The following is a 24,278-nucleotide window of genomic DNA, read 5'->3' as shown; positions in this document are numbered from 1 at the left end:
AAAGAAATGTGGGAAAAAGGGGATGAATCTGTAATCAGTAATGTAGTGCATGTGTGGGTGTATAGGAATGTATGTAAGAGTGCTGAAATAAGGATTTAAACCCAAAACTGAAAGGATGAGACGGCCATGAGGAATGGTGGCAGCAGCCCAGCCAGAGAGAAAGAGTCAAAGGAGAGCAGCCCTTTTATGCCCTCTGGCTCCTCCCAACTCTCAGGTGCAACCAGTCTCACTGATGACCCACAGTCTCTGGGTGAACAAAACAAGACACATGGGTGGGCCGTCACACAGGTCATCAATTTTTCTGAGCACAGAAGTCTGGAAATCTTGGTTACGTTTTAATTCATCTATTTGTTGTTTGACCTCACTACCCAATTGACCTATTTTGTCATTTAACAAGCCTTGCAACCCATTCAATTTCTCATTCACAGATTCTATGCCCAGAGTGAAAAAACCTTCAGATATTTCAGCCAAATCAGCCAGATCTTCAGACCCTAGGAAATCTGTTTGTCCTGTTTGAGAGTTGTGTAAAACATTTACCTGCAAAGGACACGAGTGTGGTGCAGTTTGTATTTCAGTAGAAAAATCAATTACCACATTAGCTGATTGGGATCCCAGTCTCTCCTCTAAATTCTCTGAAGAAAATTGAGATGAAACGTCCTCAATTTCTTATTCTAGTGATTCATACACCTCCACCGTTTCCTCAGGCTCTTGTGAAGACTCTTGCATAGGGATCGATGCATCCCATTCTAAGGAATAAAGATCATGGAAAAATCAACACATTTTGGAAAAAAAAAAAGCATCTTTTCTAATTTTAAACCATTTTGTACTTACAAAGAGTCACAGAGAGGCACCACACCACAGTTTCCTCACAGACTAGCTCCACCTGGGAAGCAGTCAAATAAGGCACCAAACCCCACACGGCCGCCTCTGTTTCCTCAAGCTCTTGGGAAGGGATCTGCACTGGTTCCAATTCCCTAATGTATAAATGAAAATACTGTCAGCATGTTTTTTTTTTTTTTTTTTTTTTTTAAGTATCTTTTCAATTTTAAACCAGTTGTTTTTGTACTTACAAAGAGTCACAGAGAGGCAACACATCCACAGTCTCCTTGCAAACCAGCTCAGTCTGGGAAGGGGTTAGAAAAGTCTGTAGCTTCTCCAGCTGCTTTGCTTCCTCAATCCTTTTGCGTTTTTCTCGCTCGGCACGAATCACTTTCAAGGAAAGTGACCTTTTACGCTTGGGGTTCGAGGCTTAAACACACACACACACACACACACACACACACACACACACACACACACACACACACACACAGTTTACTTGTAATACATTAATATATATATGAAATTTAACCACTACAACACAGAAAACATGAAAAAAAACTCTCACCTTGAGCAGGAGAAGGAGGAGGAATGTTTTCAATGTCCTCCGCGACGTTATCGAACAGACTGAAACCTAGCAAAAATCACTTAAGGACAACATCACATTTTTTTTTTAACCAATATCATAAATAACTAAATTTAACCAAAATACAACAAATGAATATAAAACCAATAAGACACTCCCCTTGTTAACAAGCCATTTTGGGTTTCTCACAAAATATCCAGGTGAAAAAAGCCAAAAAAAAAAGAAGAATGCTGAACCACTATTCAGGAATTAAAAAATAAGGGCTGAATACCGATCACGATCTCACTCCGAACCCAGTGAGGAGCAGAAAAGGACTGGTCAAAGATCAAGCACAACGTTAATAGCGATCAAGCTAGCTGGTAAAACACACCCATATCCAACATCCACCAATAAACAAACACAGAAGGAGGTGCCTCCACGAAAGGTAGACACTATAGGTAGAACGTTTATACCAGCCAACAAATCACATACAGGTAGGTGTAGCATAGAGTAGAAATTCCGGGGTCATGATGTCATACACACGTGCACTTTCACGTGCACGCGCAATTCTACCATATTTATTATTCTTATGACGCCGTGATTTATTTAAAATAGAAAAAGGTGGCAGGATCAAGTGTATTCAGCCTCCTGTAGTTCCCATGCCCGGGTGGTCTTGATTTTAATTCATAAAACAATTCCATTTCAGGTAATAAACTCAATAATTGATTCCAAAGGTAGATGCATTATTCTCCAGGGCATCTTAGTGTGTGAGAAACTATGGTCCTAATGAAGATGACCCTGCATTTTTTGATAATTTATTTTTGACCTTATCTACACTTACAGGGAAGTTCGTCATAGGGGGTGATTTCACTGTCACCCCAGACCTGCTTAAAGACGAGTCTTCAGGTTCCGATACATCTCATACTAGAGCAAGAAAATCGATATTGAATTTTGTGAAGGATTTAAACTTATTTGAAATTTGGCATGAACTGAATCCAAATCAACTATTACTCTTGTTATTCTGCCACACACAACTTACTCCCAAATTGATTATTTTTTAATTTAAACACTGATAAGATATAAGATTAACTGCAAATATGATAGTATTTTAATATCAGACCAATAGCTCTTACTTCCTTGGACACTAAATTGGTTAATAGCCCTCAGAGATGCCGTTTCCATATAAAGTGGCTACAGGATGTTGCTTTTATAGAATTTATCAAGAATCAAATAGATATGTTTTTTTAATTTAACGACAGATGTCCAAACATCTCAAAAGAAGCAAAAACCAGTTTAGATTCTGATTTGACAAGAAACAAAATTGTAGAACATATTGATGCTGTGACGGGTGTAATTAGGAACCAAAAGCAGCACTCTGGAAATCTGGGACCGTTGGTAATGACCTTTATTAGCACACAAGTAGAACAGGAACTCAAGCAGACAAGGAAACACAGAAAACAGTTTGTTCTTCAGTCTCGGGGCCCACACAAAGTCTCTGGGTTTCAGGCTCGGGGATTGGGTAGGGCCGAGAACCGAGGGGGAGGACGTGAACCCTCGGACCCATACAGTTCTGTTCTACAGCAGGCAGGAGTGACAGAGAGGGGCTTACAGGAGACGAGGTCAACGAGGCGAGAAGTCCAGAACCGATGATGCAGCAGAGCAGACTGGGGATGAGCAGCAGCGAAGTCGGGACCAGGTGAACAGACAGAAACCAGAGATGCTGAGGCAGAAGTCGTGGTCAGGGACAGAAGGCTGGTGAGTTTACCGGGAGACAGGTGATGCAAGCAGGTCAGAGACAGACAAGTTTGGCAACAGGAGGTCAGGCAGATAAGGAATCTAAGGAAGGAGAGTCTAGCATGAATGCTGAGGAACAATCTGGCAAAGAGTGAGTGCAGGAGAGGCTTATGAGCAGGGCTGATTGTGGATGAGCTGCAGCTGTGCCAGCAGGTGAGTGGAGTTGAGCTGATGAGGTGGGAGTGGCTGACAGGTAGAGTGGAGGAGAGGCAGGGAGAGTGGAAATTTACTGGGGCAGAGGGACAGGAGGGAAACTGGGGGAATGGAGCTGTGACAGATGCCATGAATGCCGGTAAGGTGGCTGGCTCTGATGTCTTAGATTGATTGGAGAAAATGAGTAACTTATATTCTTTAAAGGAAAGGTGAAACCCTCGAAAAAATTTGGGCCTTTTATCCAACTACTGGTTAACTACTGGTTAATGTTAATGTGTCAGATACACTACAAAATAATGACAATGGGAATCAATGATAGATCCATGAGAGACCTTTTCTACCCTTTGCTCTCTGCCAGAAAAGAAGCCTAACTTTCAATAAAGAAAGCGCTTTTTTGTTTTTTGATAATAAGATACTTCTTAGACTGATATGACTGGGAGCATTGTCTGGGATAATGTTTTTTCTGTCCTATTCATATATTATTTTTATATTTTATTTTTCTCTTTTTTGTAAATATTCTTTATTATTGATACCATTATTACTATAATATACGACTGTTCTTATTAGTTGTGTAGTCATTTTTATGCATCTGTTACTTTACTTTTGATATAAAGTTTTTGTGAGGTATGTCTTGTAATTATGTTACTGTTCTTTCTTAAAAAGAAATAAACATTGTTAAAACATTTTTCAGTGTTATATCTGCCACAGTTTTCACTGTAAGCTGCATAAATGCAGTGCAAGAATGGAAGGTTTGGCAGACACAGCAACAGAAACTAAGGAGGGCAGGGCTTAGCAAAGGGTCAAGTGAAAGCATCAACTGGAAACTTCACAAACTGCCCTGGGATGTGCATGTCCCAGGACAGAAGGACTCTACAGCTGGTCATTAAAATGGCCCAGAACATCATTTGTACCCTTCTACTAAAGATACAGAAGTATCTGCAGCTGTACCTCCAGACTGTAGAGCAGCTTCTTCTCTCACACTGTGAGACTGTTTCATTCATCCTCAGCACTGTGAAATGTTCAATATTTATCTCTTCAACCAATTCCAACTAATCAATCAAAGAAGGAAGTACATCAAAATCTCATTTCACAACCTTGCTGTAAAGGATAAATAAACTGGCTTGTATCCTTGTAATTTTGTGGTGTATTTTTCCCTTTTTCCACCCAAGATGGTTGAGCTAAACACTGAATAATAATGTTTGAATTGGATGTTTGGACCTGTCCCATTTCTCATTCTTATTAAGTTTAAACAGTTAAGTGAACCGAGGACAATCAATTACAATACCATTACATCATTCTGTACATCTTAAAGAAAACTGAGACTATACAAGACAAATACACTTTATTTCAAACTTTGGAAATCTCTGTTGGTTGAATCTGGGAGTCATGGTGTGACTGCAGTAGGTGCTTCACCATCTGTTGCCTGGTGGGGATCTACATTACTGAGTGACCTCCTGTAGTTGCAGACTGTTGGCTGCAGCACAAGGGTATATGTATTCTGTCTCAGCCTGGTCACCTGAGAGGAAACAGGAGAATGAGATCAACAGTTTGTCAGCCAGTCTGTCCAGGGTGTACCTCATTTCTCACTCAATGTTAACTAGGATAGACTAGACACCTTGAAACTTGCAAAGGATAAGTTTCTTTAGATAATGAATGGATGCTAAGATGAAGAATCTTTTTTACTTGGCTGGTAGTAGTCATAGATCTTGACCACAGCTGGCTTCAGGTTCTGCACTGGCAGCTCCTGAATGAGCTCTAAGCTGTAGTCGTTGGGTACGTCCTTCATTAACTGTTGGAGGGAAAACAGATGATCAGTAACAATCGATCAGTAACAAATCTGGAGAGCATCGTCTTTTGTTCTTCACTGTGAATTAAACTCACCTCCTGTATGTACACGAGAACATGATCTTCCTTTTGTTCAACTCGATCCACCAGACGGGTCGTTTTGAGCTGTGAGGAGACGATATTCGGCTGTGTTATCCCATCGTCATGACATCAACAACCAACAAGAATAATGCTGAAATGTGTTCATAACTCACCTTCTTCAAAGACTCTTCATCTGGGGAAAATCCAGAGAGCATTTTGATATCCAGGATCACCATGTTTGTACTGTTCTCATTTCCACTGTATCTGTAATGGAATCATATAAATATGGTGCTGCACAAAGATGCCTACTGCAGGGCTAAGTTCACGACTATCGTCACTGTAAATTTTATTTTGAAGGGTCAATCTCATGTTGAGATCAGTGCATCAATCTATTAATACACCAAAGGATCATAACTGTCACACACAAGTCAGGAACACAGCCTCTGATTGGTCGACAGACTCAACCCAAGGCATTTAAGGATTTCCAGTAGTGGGTTAACAACATGCTAATAACAACAACAGCTGCTGACAAGTTGAGATGAATTAAAATTTGCCCTTTAACCCTTTTAGATTACATCCCCAGTCATATTATGCACCTATTTAACAATATGTGCCAAAAAATACAAAATCCATGTCTTTATGTTCTTATATCAAAATCTAATCATGTTTTCTTTCACTGACACAAAATATGATGTGTGCTTATGTAGGCTTGAACCAGCCAACTCAATCATGAGCAGAACAAAAAACAACCTACTACAACAGTGTTTCCCAATCCTGGTCCTCAGGGCCCACTGTCCTGCATGTTTTAGATGTTTCTCTGCTCCAACACACCTGATTCACATGATCAGCCCGTCATCAAGCCTCTGCAGAAGCCTGATAACAACCTGATCATTTGAATCAGGTGTGTTGGAGCAAAGAAACATCTAAAATATGCAGGACAGTGGGCCCTGAGGACCAGGATTGGGAAACACTGTACTACAAAAACACCAGTAACACTGTAGGAAATACTGTTATGGTCTATATGGCTGCCAGCCACCAGGGGACAGCAATGCTCTATACACTGATCAGGCATAACATTATGACCACTGACAGGTGAAGTGAGTAACACTGATTATCTCTTCATCGTGGCACCTGTTAGTGGGTGGGATATATTAGGCAGCAAGTGAACATTTTGTCCTCAAAGTTGTTGAAAGCAGGAAAAATGGGCAAGCATAAGGATTTGAGCAAGTTTGACAAGGGCCAAATTGTGACGGCTGGACGACTGGGTCAGAACATCTCCAAAACTGCAGCTCTTGTGGGGTGTTCCTGGTCTGCAGTGGTCAGTATCTATCAAAAGTGGTCCAAGGAAGGAACAGTGGTGAACCGACAACAGGGTCATGGGCAACCAAGGCTCATTGATACATGTGGGGAGTGAAGGCTGGCCCGTGTTGTCTGATCCAACAGACAAGCTACTGTTGCTCAAATTACTGAAGAAGTTAATACTGGTTCTGATAGAAAGGTGTCACACAACAAACTGCAATGCAGTGTGTATTCTATGGAGCTGCACAGCTGCAGACCAGATAGGGTGTTCATGCTGACCCCTGTGCACTGCCGACAGCACCAACAATGGACACATGAGCATCACAACTGGACCATGGAGCAATGGAAGAAGGTGGACTGATCTGATGAATCACATTTTCTTTTACATCATGTGGATATTCGGGTGCATCACTTACCTGGAGAACACATGGCACCAGGATGCACTGTGGGAAGAAGGCAAGCCAGCAGAGGCAGTGTGATGCTTTGGGCAATCTTCTGCTGGGAAACCTTGGGTCCTGCCATCCATGTGGATGTTACTTTGACACGTACCACCTACTTAAGCATTGTTGCAGACCATGTACACGCTTTCATGGAAACCGTATTCCCTGAAGGCTGTGGCCTCTTTCAGCACCGTGCCACAAAGCAAAAATGGTTCAGGAATGGTTTGAGGAGCACAACAACGAGTTTGAGGTGTTGACTTGGCCTCCAAATTCCCCAGATTTCAATCCAACGGAGGACCTGTGGGATGTGCTGGACAAACAAGTCCGATCTCACAACTTACAGGACTTAAAGGATCTGCTGCTAAGATCTTGGTGCCAGATAACACAGCACACCTTCAGGGGTCTAGTGGAGTCCCTGCCTCGACTGGTCAGGGCTGTTTTGGCTGCTAAAGGGGGACCAACACAATATTAGGCAGGTGGTCATAATGTTATGCCTGATCAATGGCTTGGACCAACCAGTTTAAACGAGTGACATCATGACATCCACCCAACAATCAATCTTCAACTTTAAGTGGCGCAGAGCTAAGATTCATGAGTTAACTAGCAACAGCATGGAAGGTCTATCTGTCTTTGGGTGTTTACCACCTCAAACCTCTTCCCCAAAACACTATGGTTAAATACCCACTGACTATTCAATTTGAGGAAAGTGGTATCTGTGACAGCAGATTATGTGCGAGGCACTTTATAATGGACTGCTTCAACAACTAGCTACATAAGGCACACAGTGGGTTGGGCCTCAATAATTAATATCATTGTACAAAAATACAACATGATGGCTTGATTCACTGATTTGGGTGAAACTGGATTTCATGGAGAAAATACTTCCTGTTTTCCCTCTGATGTTCTTTGGCTGCTCAACTTCAGCTCTAGGTGAATTACAGAGTTCCTGCTAACTTAGCTGGAACCAGGCTCAGCAGCCTCTCAATGAACAGCTGGACAGGGACAAAACACAGCCTCCGAGACCAACAGGGAATACAGTACTGAGGTGATTTACAGAGCTTCCTAATGGAAAGACAGCTTTACTTGTTCCTAAATTAGTTAGTTTCTCATAGTAGAGCCATTTACTCTGGTAGCTGTGCAGCTTGCTGACTCAGTCTGGAGGTGTCAGGAGGCAAACCCAGCAAGGAAATCAGCTTTGTACTGTATTTTGTGGCATCAAACCTCTGTCTGCCTCGGAGGCTGTGTTTGGTACTGGGTGTTTGGTCCGGCTGTGGTCACTGGGAGCTCCCAGTTCAGCAAGAGTCAGCGGACTGCGATAGCTGCAACATAAAATAATACCCTATCTGCTTGTTTTTACAGGAAACAGATAATTATGTGGAAGAAAATAGTGTCTTATGAACTCAAACATTACTTACAGGGACTTCAGCTGCAGAGTCAGTTTAGGTCTCTGGGATTGGTGGGATTGGCAGTCAGCCTTTGGTTTGACCTCCACACTGAGAGTGGTGACATCAAAAGGAGTCGGGATGTTATAGTGAAGAGAAATCTGAAAAACAGTGAACAGGAAGTGTGTAATTTGAGAATTTAAAGCAGAATTTCACATGTGATGACCTGAGCCTAAGATCACCTCAGTAGTGTTATACAGTATGTATGTGTACAGTTAGAAACGTAGAGAGACACAGGGTCCACTGACCTGTACTGAAGCACATGCAGAGCCCTTCACCTCCAGGCTGTGCTTTCCTGTCACGTCCTTCAGCGCCTCCTCCTGGTAGAGCAGTTTGTTGCTCTGGTTCACATCAAATAATAGCTGGTCACTGGGAGACTGGACGCTCACTGAGACTGACCCCTCTGGACTGAACACCACAGTGGAGTAGAGAGCCAGAGCCTGAAGAGCCACCACTGTGTCCTACAACACACACACACACACACACACACACACACACACACACACACACACACACACACACACACACACACACACGTTGGGACCTCAGTTACACCAGATATATTTACATGTAGATTGTGTTTATACCTACAGCATAATTCATTTCCAGTAACTCATGTTTAATGGTTGTAATCATCTTCAGGGATCAACTGAAATTCAACAAATATTGGTTCTGAGAAAACTGTTCCTAAAGTTTTACAGTAATAACATTATTTTTTACAGGTCAGAAATCTACTAAGAAAAGCGGAAAATAGTCTGAAAGTAGCATTTTATGTAACTTTGCTGGAAAAATAATTTTAACAATTATTTGATTATCAAAATAGTTTAATAGTTTAACTCTTTTTTACCACTTGCCCAGTCAGGCAAGTGAACTGCCAGATTTACTAGCTTAAAATGGCATTTTAAGTGCCCCAGACAAGCAGGCAATACTTACTGTTGAGCCCTGAATCATGCTATTTTAAGTTGGTTTTGGTGCATTATTACAACTGGCCCCAGCCTGGCCCCCAAGAAAAACTGTTCTAGAGCCACCACAGCAAGGAAGAAGAAGTTAAAAAAGAACTCTAATGGATAAAAGAGCAGAAAAATACAAAGCTGATGGGTCAGTGGTACATGACTTCAGCTGTGGACAGAACAGACAGTTCTGCTGGTTCAGCTCCAACTCACACATGCAGACACCATCACATGATCTCCTCCAGTAATGATCATAATAGAGTGACTATTTGCACACTGGCTATTTAAACCCTGAAAGCAAATTACATTGTTGGCTATAAACACCTGGGTGCTTGTCTCTGCCATGCAACGCTATGTACACCCAGATCTAAATAGCCACATTAGCTGTTCTGCTCCAGGTGCAAATAACATCTGTCTAACAAGAAACCACCACTGAGGCATGTATGTAATTGCCACAGAGGCTCAGGGTCTGAACTCTAATAATGACAGTAAAACTGTCGACTGTGCAGCTGCTCTTGCTCAGCTCCAGCTGTTTGGGTCGTACCTGTGTAGACGAGAAGCCTCCATATTGGTTCTGCTGCCCTGTGAGCCATCTGACAATGCGGATGGCGTAGGCCACGTCTTCAGCTGTAGGAGAAGCACTGAGTTTGGCCAGCAGCACGTAGGAGCTGATCTCCACAGACAGAGAGGCTGATGTTTCTGTTGCTGTCTGAGACCAGTGGAGGAAACCTCCTACAAACATCCATCCATACACAGGCACAAGGTAAGCTACCGCAGCAGTAATGAAGCAGAAAATGATTTGTTTCAGGAGGACAACTCACCTTGTTGTATGGCAACTGTGTCCAGATGCTGCAGAAGGTGAGCACGGGTCTCCATGTCTCCAGCCAGGGTGAAGACATATGCCAGCAGAGCTGTAGTGTAGGTGTTGCTGAGGTCACTGATGGACTCCCTGAGACAAGACAAGCTCCTTCTCAGTACATGATGCTGTAAAAGAAGAAAAAACAAGATAAAAAGAGGTTTGATAATCTCTAACAATTAACAGGATTTTTTTTTTTCAATAAATGCTAACAGACACTTCATTGCTCTGTCCTGTTATGATGTAAATTTAATCAGGGACCATGTAGAAATAATGGCTACACTTTATCTTACAGAACACTAAGAAGACGTAACATGTTCTTTATTAATAAAAAAAAAAAAGTTATACCAATTAGACATACACAAAAAATAGAAACATTATTATCATTAAACCCAAAATACACTATACTTCTCTAAAGTTAGTCTTTTTTCCTACTTATCCCTGAAGTCCAAATACAATGCCAATTCCAAAAAAAGTTGGGATGCTCTTTAAAATGTGAAAAAAGTACAAAGACGAGACATGTTCAAATACTCTCATTCTGAATTTGATGCCTGCAACACGTTCCAAAAAAGTTGGGACAGGAGCAACTAAAGACTGGAAAAGATTTGGAATGCTCCAAAAACTCCCGTTTGGAACATTCCACAGGTAAACGGGTTAATTGGGAACAGGTGACAGATTGGGTATTAAAGGGACATCCTCAAATCCTCCTCGCTCACAAGCATGGATGGGGTGAAGTTCAACGCTGTGGAAAACTGCGTGAGCAAATAGTCCAACTGTTTAAGAACAATGTTTCTCAAGACAAAACAGCAGGAATTTAGAGATTTCACCATTTACAATCCATAATTAAGAGAGTCAGAGAATCCAGAGAAATCTCTGCACATAAAAAGTAAGAATGAGAATCAACACTGAATGTCTGTGACCTTTGACCCCTCAGGCAGCACTGCATTAAAAACTGCATTACAAACCCACATCATTGTATAAACGATAAAACATGGGCTCAGGAACACTTTGGAAAACTGTTTTCAACTGTCAGTAAACACAGTTTGTTGCTGCATCTGCAAATGGAAGTTAAGAATCTACCATGCAAAGAGAAAGACATAAATCAACAACATCCAGAAACACTGCAGACTTCTCTGGACCTGAGCTCATCTGAGATGGACTGACGAAAAAAGGAAAAGTGTGCTCTGACGAGTCCACATTTCAAACTGTTTTCTGAAATCATGGATGTTGTGTCGTCTGTCCTAAAGAGGAAAAGGACCATCCAGACTGTGAGGTGCAGGGTGTCTAATTAGGGTAGAACTGGATTTATTTACCATATAAATATTTTTTGTGCTTATTTCCATCTTGATACTAACTACAGTTTATTACGTTTGTTGTTTGCGCATTTCTTTCAGTTGTGTGTGTGTGTTCAAAAGGACAAGAACGAATACTTGCAGACTGAGAAGACAGACTAAGTAAGTAATTAAAGAGACAAAGTGAAGGAAAACTGGACTGATATTTATAGTTTGTAACACAAGAGTGTCAAGAATCTGTTGCATTTTTCCAGATTTCAGTCTCCACTCAGACATGATGATTCCTCTTTGACTTCTCATCAGTTAACATTTCAGCTGTTTGTTGAAACAGAAGCAAACAACTCGCACACTTGTAAAACAAAAAAAATCTAAACCTGTTTATCCAGTGTTGAGAGCACAAGTTACAAACACGTTACAAACACACTTTTGGTGGTCACTATGTACCACTTCAGATGCAGCCTATTCCAGGATCTATTATCTAACATCACCTGACCTCACGGTGGTGTCAGACAGCTTAGGCAATGTGAGCTCATTTTTCATAACAGTGTAACATAAACCGTTCATCATATCATTAACTACTGTAGCAACGCTTGGTGAAGGAGAACATCCAGCACCATCTACGGTCTTATACCACTAGATTCTACTGTTTAAACCATCAGTAATCTAAGTGTATCTTACATGTGGGAATGCTAGTTCTGCTGCCCTCTAGTGGTCAGGAGTATGAATAACTCCTATCAGTGAAAGATTGAAAATTTGACTGTCTCCAAAATGATATAGCTATGTGTGCCTAAATAAGAGAATTGCTGCAAACATTCAAAAGTAACTTACCCAAGTAACTAATTACTTTTAACTTCTGCAACACTGATCTCAGTGAAAGAGAAAACAGAGTTTTTATTTACTTACAGTTACGGACATGTTCATCTCCAAGAAGGCAGCAGTGATGTAAGCACTGAGAGCCACTTCATCTGAGACACCACCCTGTAGACAGGAAGCATCAGGAGGAATTAAAAGCATGACTATCTCCAAGATCCAGGATGGCACAGAATCTTAGGACTGAAACCACTGCTCTCACTGATTATCAACACTAATCTGGAGCCTCATGAAATTTGCTTTGGTTTCTGGATCCATTTGAAAACATGATCAGTCAATCCTAAAGCACACAAAAGACAAATAAACTACTGGTGAGGCGGTGATGATGTGACAAACAATCATTTTTAGAAAGACTTTCAGATTACCTTCATTCTGTTGTTAAAGAGTTTTCCAGACAGTTCAAAACAGCCTGTATCTCGTTGTTTTCTCTTCAACCAAGTCCTGGACTGTTCAATCTTTGCTGGGTCAATGTAGACGAAAGACTGTGCTTTGACAAAGGATCTCAGCACAAAAGCCGTCAACCTGTAGTTAATGAGTTAAACAGGATCAGATGTGTCTGTGTCATCAGTCACCATGATACACTAATCATAACCAGAATCCACGTCATCAGCACTGCACTTCAGTGTTTAATGTGTTGTTCTTTGAGTGTGTCTACAGATAGACATCCCTGTGATTCAGTAATGTTCTCACCAGGTGTTCCCCTCTCCTGTTCCAAAGGTGCTGTAAGCACCATCATTGTGCTTGTAGTTCAGCTGCCTCTGGTAGCCTGTATAATAATGATGACATGCAAATAAAAGATTAATAGTAAAAGAATTTGGTGAAAGACAGCATTTATTTATTTATTTTTACATTAAAACTGCTTACACAACCATCAAATCTATACATTATATTGGTAAATCTTATGGCTGGAGTCAACCAAAGATAATCTTGGTCGACTAAGATTCTACCCACTCTTCAATCAGTCGACTGGTCGATAAGAATAAAAACTGCATGTTTTCTGCAGATTAATTAAATCAGACACAGTGCACTGAGTGACTCTACCTGCAGCTTAAATAGATGCTAATGAAAGTTGAATTTTAATTAGTAATTTGATGATATAAAAACATTTTTTATTGCTTTATTGGCATAACCATAACAAAATACAGTATTGCCAACCACATTCAGAATAAATAATACACAAATAAAACGCAAGCAATAAGCAATAAGACATAATGTTACACTAACATTAAAGAACCTAAAGCAGGAACCTAACAGACATGCAGACTGCTGACTGGTCAGACTAGTGTTTCATCTTGAGTGTGTAACTTTAGCGAGCCTCACAGAGGGTAAGTGGTAGAATAATTACTGATGACAGTTACAGTGAATGTGCGCTGAGCGGAGTGAAATGTGAGCAGTGACGTTGTCATTCTGGTAGAATATGTACGTATGTATGTATGACAGCACTGGAAATTTACAGTTTGGAATTCATTTGACAGTGAATAAAGGCTGCGACTTCTCAACACTGAAGTGGAGCTCTTGCATGTACGTGAATCATTTCCCAGGTGTGGGAACAGTATCTCTATGACGATCAGCTCTGCTTACATTGTTGGGAGTATCAAGTACAGTGGAGGACAGTGTAGTTGAGGTGTTTTACTCAAGTTTACACAAATACCATTTAATACCGTGTACCCTGGTAAAATGTCAGGAGGGTAGGAAGGTATGAAAAAATGAATATCACCCAAGCCTAGTAGAGAGGTGTTGTCCATTTTTATTTACTGTCATTGAGCCACATTAGCAACATGCTGCTGCTTAATAAAGCAACCAGCAACAGCTGGTATTTATCCATCATTGAGTTTGAATCGTTACCAGCAGCAGTCTGACGGAGTAAAATCCACACACATTTTGTCATCAAAAGTAAACTTTTCATCCTCTCAGCTCTTCTGTACTCTGAGGCTGGCAGCCAGTGTAGACAGCTGTGCTGCTTCTCTGACATGGTGTCAGTTAGTTTAGAGCCAGTCCTCAGAAAGCCTCTAACTCAAAAATAAAATACATCAGGCCTGCAGATGGCCCATCCCCCTGACAATAATGGATAGACCAAAGAGAATCTGGTCAGAAAAGAGTTTAACAAAGAACCAGTCGACCACAAGGTGGCAGCCATAGCATAAACCTGACTGCCCCATGGTGGTAATCCATCTATTGGAATAAGAAGTTTGTTTTTTAGTTTTTGTCTTGGCTGTAAGACAACATTAACAGAGACTCACCACTGGACAGGAAGTTGGTAGCTTTTTCCATGATAGCTGTGGTCAGCTGCTGGGTGTCTTTCAGGTACTGGAGGATGTAGATATTAGGAGCCAGCAGCACCATGTTCTGCTCCCCACATCCATATGGCATCTTCAGCAGTCCATCCAGGTTCTTCAGGGCTCGGCCCAGGATGTCACCTGCACAAAAACATGTTAATATGTGTGAGCAACCCAACCTTTAAACTTTGTATAGATTTAGGAGACAAATGTGCTCACTGCTGAGGCCGGAAAAATGTGTTATCTTAATTATGTTATCCTCTGAGAATAAAATGAAAATAAGATATTGAAAAGATAAGTACACAGACTTTACATATTTGATTTTGATTTACTTTACCAATGTTTCTTTAATGTGTTAAATACATGTTGGACAGGACATTTTGGACTTGGACTGTTTTTAAAGGTAACCTGTGGACCTTTAGACCTCTAGTGGAGCTATGGAGGAAAACTCCACAGGGCTCATTTAATGTATCTCTCATGTTCACAATCTCAACAGAATAGAAGTTCAGAAGTTTAATGATTTAAATGTTTACTTTGTTTAACTTATCTGCAAAAACACATTGATTTACAGAAGGAAATGAGTTGACATGAATTGTCTAGAATGTAATCAATTACTCTATAGACTCATGGCATGCATTTAGTCAATAATCATATGAAGTGAATTGACTACAATATGCACAACCATCTCCCAACATGGTTACATTTTCCTGTGAGGCTTCAGGGGGAATGAAACCAGTTGTCCTTCCAGTAACTGTTTTGGTTTAGGGTTGTTCAGATACTGATATCAGTATCATAAAACACCACTGATATTGCCTAATATGCTGGATAGAGTCTATACATCAATCAAAGTCCACTAAATTTATTAACTCCAACTGTTCTATGTCATTCATTCTCTGTATGTATTTGTTCATGTTTTACAGTCTGAACTGAGCCAGACCATCCAACACTGACAGCTATCATAACACATCTATACAAGGGCAGATGTATACAGCTGTTAAAAACAGTGATACAGTGCTACAGTTAAAAAAGAAACAGTAATCTGATTACCCAGCACTGATACTGAAGCACGGGCAGATCCATCAATCACATTCTCAGGGAGTTGTAGCTCTAATTCCTCTGTCAAAGCCTCCCCTGGGTACAGAAATAAACACAACGACACATGTATGAATACTGGTACAGAAACAACTACATTATTACAGAAGTCAGAAAAACACAATGTCTACAAGGAAACATAACCAGACCCACCCGACCCGACTGACCGGATGGATGTTCAGTGCAGCATCACATGGACCTTAACATAAAGTCTCCTGGGTCAAACCATACTGACCTTTTGGACAGAGCAACCAGTTGGAAGTTTTTGTCACCTCAGTTCCCTCAGCCTGAAAGGAGGTGAAAGGTCATTTAACTTGCATGTGTGCAGTTCTAGGAAAGCCAAGAATGTGTCACACTTGCAATTATTTTCTTAATGCAGTTATTTCAAAATCATGACTTAATCATTTTGCTGTCTCGAGATAACAAAGCTTGTCAAAGCTTGTCCTTTCATCGAAGTCGAGAACGACCTTACTTGCAGTGATTTTTTTTAATGCTGCTATCTTGAGATCACGTTAATTGTTTTGTTGTCTCAAGAAAAAGCTTGCCTTCTCAAGCTAACAGATTAATTTATTTCATGGTTTTGAGAAAACAAAACTTAAAATCTTAAAATAAAGAGATAATCAATCTGTTATCATGAGAAAACAAAAGCTTGTTTCTACGGAGGCCAAGAACAGATGTGTTTAAATTTATTTCTTCTTCCGTTATACTGAAAACACGAGTTAATCATTTCATTATCTTGAGATAATAAAACTTGACTTCAAGGGTCAATTATTTTGTCTCAAGATAATGAACTCTGTGCTCTCGAGATAACAACATTAACTTGTCTTGTTGAGACAACAGGAGGAAAAGAAAATCCCACGTATGGCTGTTAAACCCATCAAATGTAGGGTTATTAGTTATGGGTTAAACTTTTGTCATTTTGCCTTCAGGTGCTCACCTTTACTATGAGCGGCCGTGTGACCACATCAATTCGACCCCTCTCTGGTACGCTCACAATCTCATTGTCACATGACACATGGGACGCCACAGCCTCAGCAGTCACAGTCACATTCACAACACCTGAAAAGATCACAAACTGATACTGATATGGTGGTGTGTTCTTTATACTATGACAGATTCCCTAAACTTAGATTTGTAAAAAAATCACAATATGTCACCTTGCTTATAATATTGAAACACTCTGAATTGTGACCCCTATATCATGATACATAATGTATTGCCAGATTCTTGTGAATACACAGCTGCAGTTGCTGTACAGTGCAGTACAATATCAAGGTGGTTCAATCAACTTTTGAATTTATCATAAAGTCAAATTAATTTCAAGAATGTCTGACAGGGTTGACAAAATTCTGGACACAACAATCAACCTTTACCTAAGACAGCGGGGGTCATGGTCCATCTGAGGGTTTTACGATCGTTGGCACAGAGACAGGATGTGTACTGGTCACCAGAGAGAGGGGTGAGGGTGTAATCTAAGGACGGGGCTGCAGTCACAGTGACCTGTTCAAGAAACACAATCTCACTTTTAAAAGTTACAAAAACATATTGACACTCATACAGACAGTCAGTGATTTGAGGAGGGATGTCATGTAACCTGACATGCCAGATGGTTTGGACTCTTTGGAGAAGGGCAAGCACTTAAAAAAAACACTTGGCAGCTGACTGGGTGAACCATGTGTCATGATAGACAGATGGTTCATCCAATCAGCTGCCAAGAGTTTTTTTGTCTACCATGAGTTAACTTCAACCAATCAGATCAAACTCTTGCCAAGAGGAGCGAAAACATCTTTTCAATTGAGAAGAGCCTTAAGTGCCATTCTTTGTTCTTCTTTCGATGAAGAAAAACTTTCACATTATGATATGTGGTGCTACTGAAGTATCTGTGCTAACCCTTGTTGGAGTTGCCATTGTTTGAGACGAGTCGTTTCCATGGACCACAGCTGCCAGCAGTCCCTTCTAAGATGCTGTTTGGCTGCACCACTTTTGGTGTGGAGACAAACGGATAACTTAAAGCCTGGCAAGATGGATTCTTGCATGATCTTGCGGTATCTCACAAGGTAAGATGTCATCCCCCTCATTAGTAAAATGACCCAAATACATTCCCTTCGTTAAACTGCCCCCTCTTCATCACTATCGTAGAGACCCAGACACCATCCTATCCGGACCCGTAACAGAAAAATTATGGACAAAACCTTACCGACTGATTTACAACATAAACCACGTATTAAATATAAAACAGGGTTGGGTTACTTTAAAAATGTATTCAGATACAGTTAGTAAATACCTAAAATACCTTAACTGTAGTTAGTAACCTAATCTGAGTCAAGTAATGTAACGTGATTACTTTCTGTTACTTTTGGATTACCGTAATATAAAATATAGTGAAACTATTTACCCTGATATTAAGTTTTATTTAGTGGTTGTAGGTTTGTCTGGCTATTCCTACCTTTGTTGTAACTCAGTCAATCAATTTATTGATCACTGCTACTCAGTCAATCAAATCTGTGCATTCTGAGAAGCACTGTAAATCCAGTCTATAATTGAGATACATATACAGCAGAAAAAAACTTGAATTATGATTCAGTGTCAGATATACTGAAGTAGCTGAGTACTCTCGCTGTGTCAACTCTGCATACAGTCAACAGCTGACTGTCATATCAAATAAAGCAAGTATTATCATCTTATATTTATTACCAGTGTAATAAATACTCATAATAAATAAATGTTATTTTCTCGTTTCAAATAAAATATGGGCTGCATTATTATCTGGACATGTCCAGACATGTTTGAGCCACCAGAGCCAGAGGACGGTGACATATTGTGACAGAGGACAGTGACAGGATGGGCTTTTTTTCCCTTCTGTGTCAGGTTGTTGGAGCTGAAGTGAACTGAAGTGAACTGCTGGACTGATTTGACGGAGAGTTGCTGAAGGTTTGTTCATGAGTGACTGTTCGGGAGGGGGGGGCGTGGTCGTTCTTGGGGCTTACATAGTGTTGGGGGACTATGGCTACAGCACGCCACTGAGCCATATTTCAGGTCTGTCCCAAAACACCCTGAACACAGAAATTGTTAACAACAGTTTACCAATGTGACTCTACAATTCAGGACTACACAGTTCTCAATATTTTCATGTTTAGAGCATCTATGTTCTGATATTTATAATATGTTTAGGAGCAAAACAACCTTTGCACAGAATTTAAAAATGAACAAATCGCCTACTGCATTTTGTGAAGAAATATTTGGAGTTAAATTGGTGATTAGTGGTCTCTGCTCAGTGCCCTCTTTTTAGGATGGAAAATTTGTTTCAAATAATATGTAACTTCACCAGTATCTTTGGAGTATAGATATGTTGACTCCAGTTCATGCACTCTGTCCTTCAGCACATACAATAAGTCGTAATGTCACTGAGTGTAAAAGCATTGATTACCATGATGCAGCTGGACAGGTAGTTGAAGACAGTTGCTTTGAGTTCAAAGTTCTCCCCGCGGATGATGGAGTACGGCAGGCTGAGCTCGAGGAAGAAGGGCTGGAAGACGGTCAGCTCCTTACGAGGAGCCAAGCCAAAACCTTGAGGGGACAAACAGAAAGCCTCCGTCTCCCAGGTGGTGATGGTGTCCGGGACAGTGAAGGACGCATTCGTCATTCCAGACTCTCTGGATCAGCACATACACGACACACAGACACATACTGCGAGTTAGAGGAACGTACTTCTCTATCTATCTATCTATCACTATCTCTCAGTGATGTGTGGTCAGGGTAAGCAGTACATCAACAGAGCAAAACAGAAATGATGAGGTTACATGATAGGAGAATCCATTTATTATGTCTTCATGGCAATGGTGGCTACCAGGTAACGTCTATTTAAATGACATATTGACATTGTGTGGCTATTATCAACAGTTTTTAATACTGTCGACACTTTGACTGTGATTGCACATAGCTCCACAGTCAGACAGCTCCCTTTCCTAGCTAGCAGTGCTCCCTACTTAGGGCCAATACCTTAACAGTGCTGGTCTGCATGGATTGGCTATTTCTTAGTTTAAAATATTTTCAACACTGCCCATCTGTGGTTGCTTGATGAGCAGACTCCAGATCAGTGTGCACATTGCAAAGGTAAAGGAAAACAAGGCATTTTACCTGTTCAAGTCTAATATTAACTTGCTGCTGCGTTAACTGAGTGTAAACATACGCCTATCCGGGCAAGGATTTCACTGTGTGCTACTACTCAAATTAGCCATAGAAATGGCTACAATGACCATCGTGGAACACCATTTTTCTGTTCATGTCCTTATAAAGAGCTAACTTAAATGCTGTGGTTGTGGTCAAGTTTCATTCCAAAATTGGCAACAAAAATAAAGGTGAAAATTCCACACAGCAGAAGTTGAGGTCTTGCATTTTGAAATCAACAAGAAAACAAATTTAGTGTCAGTGTCTGTCTGTTCACATTAATGCATTCTAATTCTGAAGTCAAACAAGAGTTTTGTCCCCCACTGAACTACATATGTCTACATGACGAGTACATCTGAAGTAGAGGACTCGGACCACTCGTAAATTTTGTTCATGCCGAAGAGATGAAGAGATGCAGAAGAGAAAAAAAAATTACAGCAAAATTTCAATGTGTGAACTCTATGAACTTATACTGTGTGTGTGTTAGAGACATTCTAGATGTGGAGAAGAACAAAGGTCATTCATTTCATCCTATTTCACCCACCTGTAATCACCTGCTGAATGTTAATTGTTCTGATACGTGGATTAATAGCAGTCCCCTAAAAGAGTTTATGCACGAGTCCACCTCTGTAGGCACATCTTGTGTCACTTTCTGGGGTCTCAAGATAGTAATGTGCCTGACCACAGCCCATTTTAAGACAAACACACTCATGGGTCCGCAGATGGACTCAAGTGCATTTGCTAATGACACAACATGGGTGCTGGGCAAGAAAACGACAACTGCATCAGTTAAATAGCAATGATAGCTGGACAGTTGCCAGCTGAGAGACATAAAAAACGTTTTTCAAGGTTTTCCAAAATTGTTTAAAACAGGGGTCCTTCAGCATACTGTCTGAATGTACACAAAAAATATTAGACTGTTTAGTCCAGTAGTATGCAAGATCAGTTGTGGACAAGTTGCAGGTCAATTGGTCAAGCACATGTGACACATTAAGTTATGCAACTTATTAAAAATAATTTCTCAGGTGTAATGTAAGCTAAGAGGGAATTTTAAGTTTCCTGTGTGTTTTACATGTGTTTATGGGGAGAATAGGATTACTTACGTTAAAACTGAGGGTTCTGTGTTGTTAATTGCAGTGTCGCTGTTAAGGTGTAGCACAAGTCAATCGCCCACAGGTGTCAGTGTCTGTACTTCCTCTACATTCATGTTGGGAGCAGAGAGAACTATGAAATTGATGTGTGGAAATTTACCACAAAGCAGGAAATTAAGTAACCTTATCTATCAATATCTAACACTGAAAATCAAATGGGGGAGTGGCAATGGCGCCACCAGGCGGTGGCCTGGGGTGGCCGCGGCCACTCCTACAAATCTGCTGCCCACCCTACTGGCCAGTCACAAATATCAATTGCCAGTTAAGCTCACACCGGTGCACACTTAGCCAATCAGAGGCGACAAAGACGGTTCCTTCCCCCTTGTGCTTTTTAACTTATTTGAGTTACGTAACATTACAGTACGTAGGCATAGTCAGCTAACGTTAGCTGCTGCTATTATTTCAATTTGCAGACCATGAAGAGAAAGTCAACAGACATCTCTTCTTACTTCAAGAAGAAAATTAGCACAGGAGGAGAGAGAGAGCCAATGGTTGAGCAGCAGAGGTATAGTGATGAAACGTCAGAATCAGAATAAAGGGTTTCTGTTTGTATCTGGAAGTACCTGCTTTTTCTGTTTTGATTGCAATAATGTACACCGTAAATGAATAATGATAACATGATAACTAGCCAATTAAAAAAAAAAAAAAAAATCACCTAACACATATACATAGCAAAATAAAACAGGATTGTTGTGAGACTCAAAATGTTAACTGTACTGTTATTAGTCTATGCACATTAGATCATTAGTAACATTAAATATAACATAATAAAAACAACAAGTTATCAATAGGCGCTTCCTCAAGTCTTTCTGATAGTCTTCTGCTAGCCTATATACTACAGTATAATAAAAAGATAGTAGTAATAATAGTACTAGTAAAATAAAATTCCTGAAATTATGACTTTTTAGTTCTGGTGTGCCACCCCAAGATTGTAAGTGGCCCCACCTGGCCACCCCTATGAAAAATTTCTGCAGGCGCCACTGGGGAGTGGGCTGACTCCAAACCCCCCTGCTTGATTTGTGTCCCCAGGACATGTGGCCGTAGCAAGTTGTCACTTATTTTTTCCAAATTGAAAGTGGAAACTCTTCCCTCAAGACTTGTACCTGGTGAGCACAAAAAAATATTTATATCATTTAAAGGGGTTTTTAGTCTGACTCACTGGATGCACACTGCAGGTATAAGCTTGCCATTTGTTGCTTGGTTTCAGTAAACATCATGGCAGGAAACAACAACAACAACCTCTGAACTGCAACCTACAGTTTAAAAATGACAAATTAGCATGTGCGACACTAATGGCACAAAGGTAAACAAGCTAGCAGGTATTGCTGTGTGTTTTGGGGTGATTTTTTCCATTTTAATGCCAGAGCTCATCTTCCAACATGCAAAGGTTCCACCACAATAAGTTCACTCTTGACACTATTGCAGAAACACTGTCACTGCATCCTGGGCTTAGCCCCACCCTAGAGAGTTGTGAGTGGTTTTAAAAAATGCAAATAAGGTAGGTATTTTTTCCCCTATAGCAGAATGCTTATGTGTGGCGCCAGACCTTTGATCAGCCCTGAGCACTTTGGAGAGAGGTCTGGCTATGTGAGACTGAGAGACTTGTGACAGAAGCTCACCCAACTTCCACCAGGTTCCATATCCAAGTCTCAGGGAAGAAAGTGCGGACCGTCTGTGGAGCATCATGTTCATGTAACATTGGCATCGACATTACATAATGCCTCATGGCTGAGGAAAGAGGATAATGTTAGACCAGTATCAGAGGTAAACTTGAAACAGTGAACTATAACTTGTGAATATTCAGAATGCTTGACTTGATGGAGCCAAAGAAAGATCTCATAAAACTTACCAATCATACGGTAGTATTCTGTTCCCTTGAATTTCACACATGATGGTATCCTGAGGAGCAAATTTGTTGCCATCTTCAGACCCAAGCTCTAGATGAACCAGCAGCATATAAAAATGTCACTGCAAAGCTTGGTCTGTATTGGTATCAACTGTACAGTTTGTTTTTCAGTATATTTCACTGCATTTCCACAGCAAAAAGGCTGTCAGAAATCAATTTGGAAATTGTTGCACAAGAATTACCTCAAAAACTGTTTGAGCATCATTTTTCTCGTGAACTCCACGGGGTGGCAAAAATGATAATCTTTTTTGTCTCACACGTAAACACGATGGACGATCTTGAACATCATGTGGGAAAATGAAAGCTCTCTTAACAGGCAACAAGTCAAATATCTGTAAAGAAAGATATCGCCCAGGCTATTAATGACCAAATATTTGTCTTTTTACTCTTAAATAGCAAAATCATACAAGTGATAGCATTTCTATTAAAATAGTGCCTTTCCCTCTCTGTGAAATGATTACTCTGTTACTCATTCGTGTCATATAGTATACAAGGCAATGATGGGAAGGATTCCAAATTACGACTTTAAAGTCTTCAAAGCATCAGAGAAAAGTCAACTCAGTCAGAATTCATTTCTTTAGGGCAGGTGGGGTTATTGAACATTACATGTCCTGGTCATTTAATGCAGTTTGGAGTGGGTAATTGGTGGGTAATTCCCCTACACCAGATTTTTCAGACCCAATTATAGTCCATTGTCCTGACAGCATGTCCAAAACCACAGTAATCCAAAAAAATATCCCAATGGACCAAAAGCCCATTTTTCCAACAGACTCTTATCCTGTACTGTATTTGAACATGCAAGTGTCAGGTTACCTTTGTTGTCATCGTAACAACAACAAACATAAATAACAACATAACATAAATGTTGTGAAATCTACCTTGCTTAGGTTTAGAGTTTGGAGCAAGGGGAGCAATGGGAATAATGGTTGTTTGTTTGATATTTGTCAGACTATTCAGAATAATGGACCAACCCATGTATGAAAAGACAGCTATTACCTTATCTCCAGTAACAGTAACTTTGATATTGAAGAAAGCAGACAAGTACTTAGGTGTCTAAGGTACAATTCAAATATTGAAAACCTGGTTAGATTTTATAGGCCCACAAGTTACGTCGGATGATTGACTTTAGCTAAGATGAGAAGTTTGTTAGCTTTTTTTGCATTGTCTTTGTAACTCACATGAGTAATTACAGACATCTAGGGTTAAATTTACTGACCCTTGTCATACTGGCCAGCTTCGCTTGGGAGCTCAGTGTTTTCCTCTATTTTAGCAGGAAATAGTTGGATAATAATGAAGACCATTATTGTTTGCTTTCCCTAAAAACACATTTTGCCAACCAG

At 40.4% G+C, this 24,278-nt stretch overlaps 1 protein-coding gene across 1 annotated transcript in view; it reads right to left on the bottom strand.

The window, feature by feature from the left end:
- Positions 1-4,658: 4,658 nt before the first annotated feature.
- The window catches only part of LOC146327405 (alpha-2-macroglobulin-like), a 42,516-nt gene continuing 22,896 nt past the window's right edge, over positions 4,659-24,278 (bottom strand). Inside the window, exons 15-34 of the mRNA XM_084716827.1 lie at positions 23,121-23,270; positions 22,882-22,969; positions 22,652-22,760; positions 19,142-19,367; positions 17,088-17,214; positions 16,652-16,773; positions 15,950-16,001; positions 15,670-15,753; positions 14,587-14,763; positions 13,037-13,112; positions 12,712-12,868; positions 12,380-12,454; positions 10,150-10,312; positions 9,873-10,060; positions 8,627-8,839; positions 8,352-8,479; positions 5,371-5,461; positions 5,213-5,281; positions 5,015-5,120; positions 4,659-4,847 (exon numbers count right to left, since the gene is read on the bottom strand). Of these exons, the coding sequence (XP_084572953.1) occupies positions 4,771-4,847; positions 5,015-5,120; positions 5,213-5,281; positions 5,371-5,461; positions 8,352-8,479; positions 8,627-8,839; positions 9,873-10,060; positions 10,150-10,312; positions 12,380-12,454; positions 12,712-12,868; positions 13,037-13,112; positions 14,587-14,763; positions 15,670-15,753; positions 15,950-16,001; positions 16,652-16,773; positions 17,088-17,214; positions 19,142-19,367; positions 22,652-22,760; positions 22,882-22,969; positions 23,121-23,270 (2,478 nt within the window). The 3' untranslated portion in view covers positions 4,659-4,770. The remainder of the gene's footprint in view (positions 4,848-5,014; positions 5,121-5,212; positions 5,282-5,370; positions 5,462-8,351; positions 8,480-8,626; positions 8,840-9,872; positions 10,061-10,149; positions 10,313-12,379; positions 12,455-12,711; positions 12,869-13,036; positions 13,113-14,586; positions 14,764-15,669; positions 15,754-15,949; positions 16,002-16,651; positions 16,774-17,087; positions 17,215-19,141; positions 19,368-22,651; positions 22,761-22,881; positions 22,970-23,120; positions 23,271-24,278) is intronic.

The sequence above is a fragment of the Lutjanus erythropterus genome, chromosome 4, assembly GCF_056507025.1.
Source record: "Lutjanus erythropterus isolate fLutEry1 chromosome 4, fLutEry1.hap2, whole genome shotgun sequence".
NCBI lineage: Eukaryota > Metazoa > Chordata > Actinopteri > Lutjaniformes > Lutjanidae > Lutjanus > Lutjanus erythropterus.
Note: the sequence above shows the minus strand (reverse complement) of the source record. Positions and strands in the feature narration are given on the sequence as shown.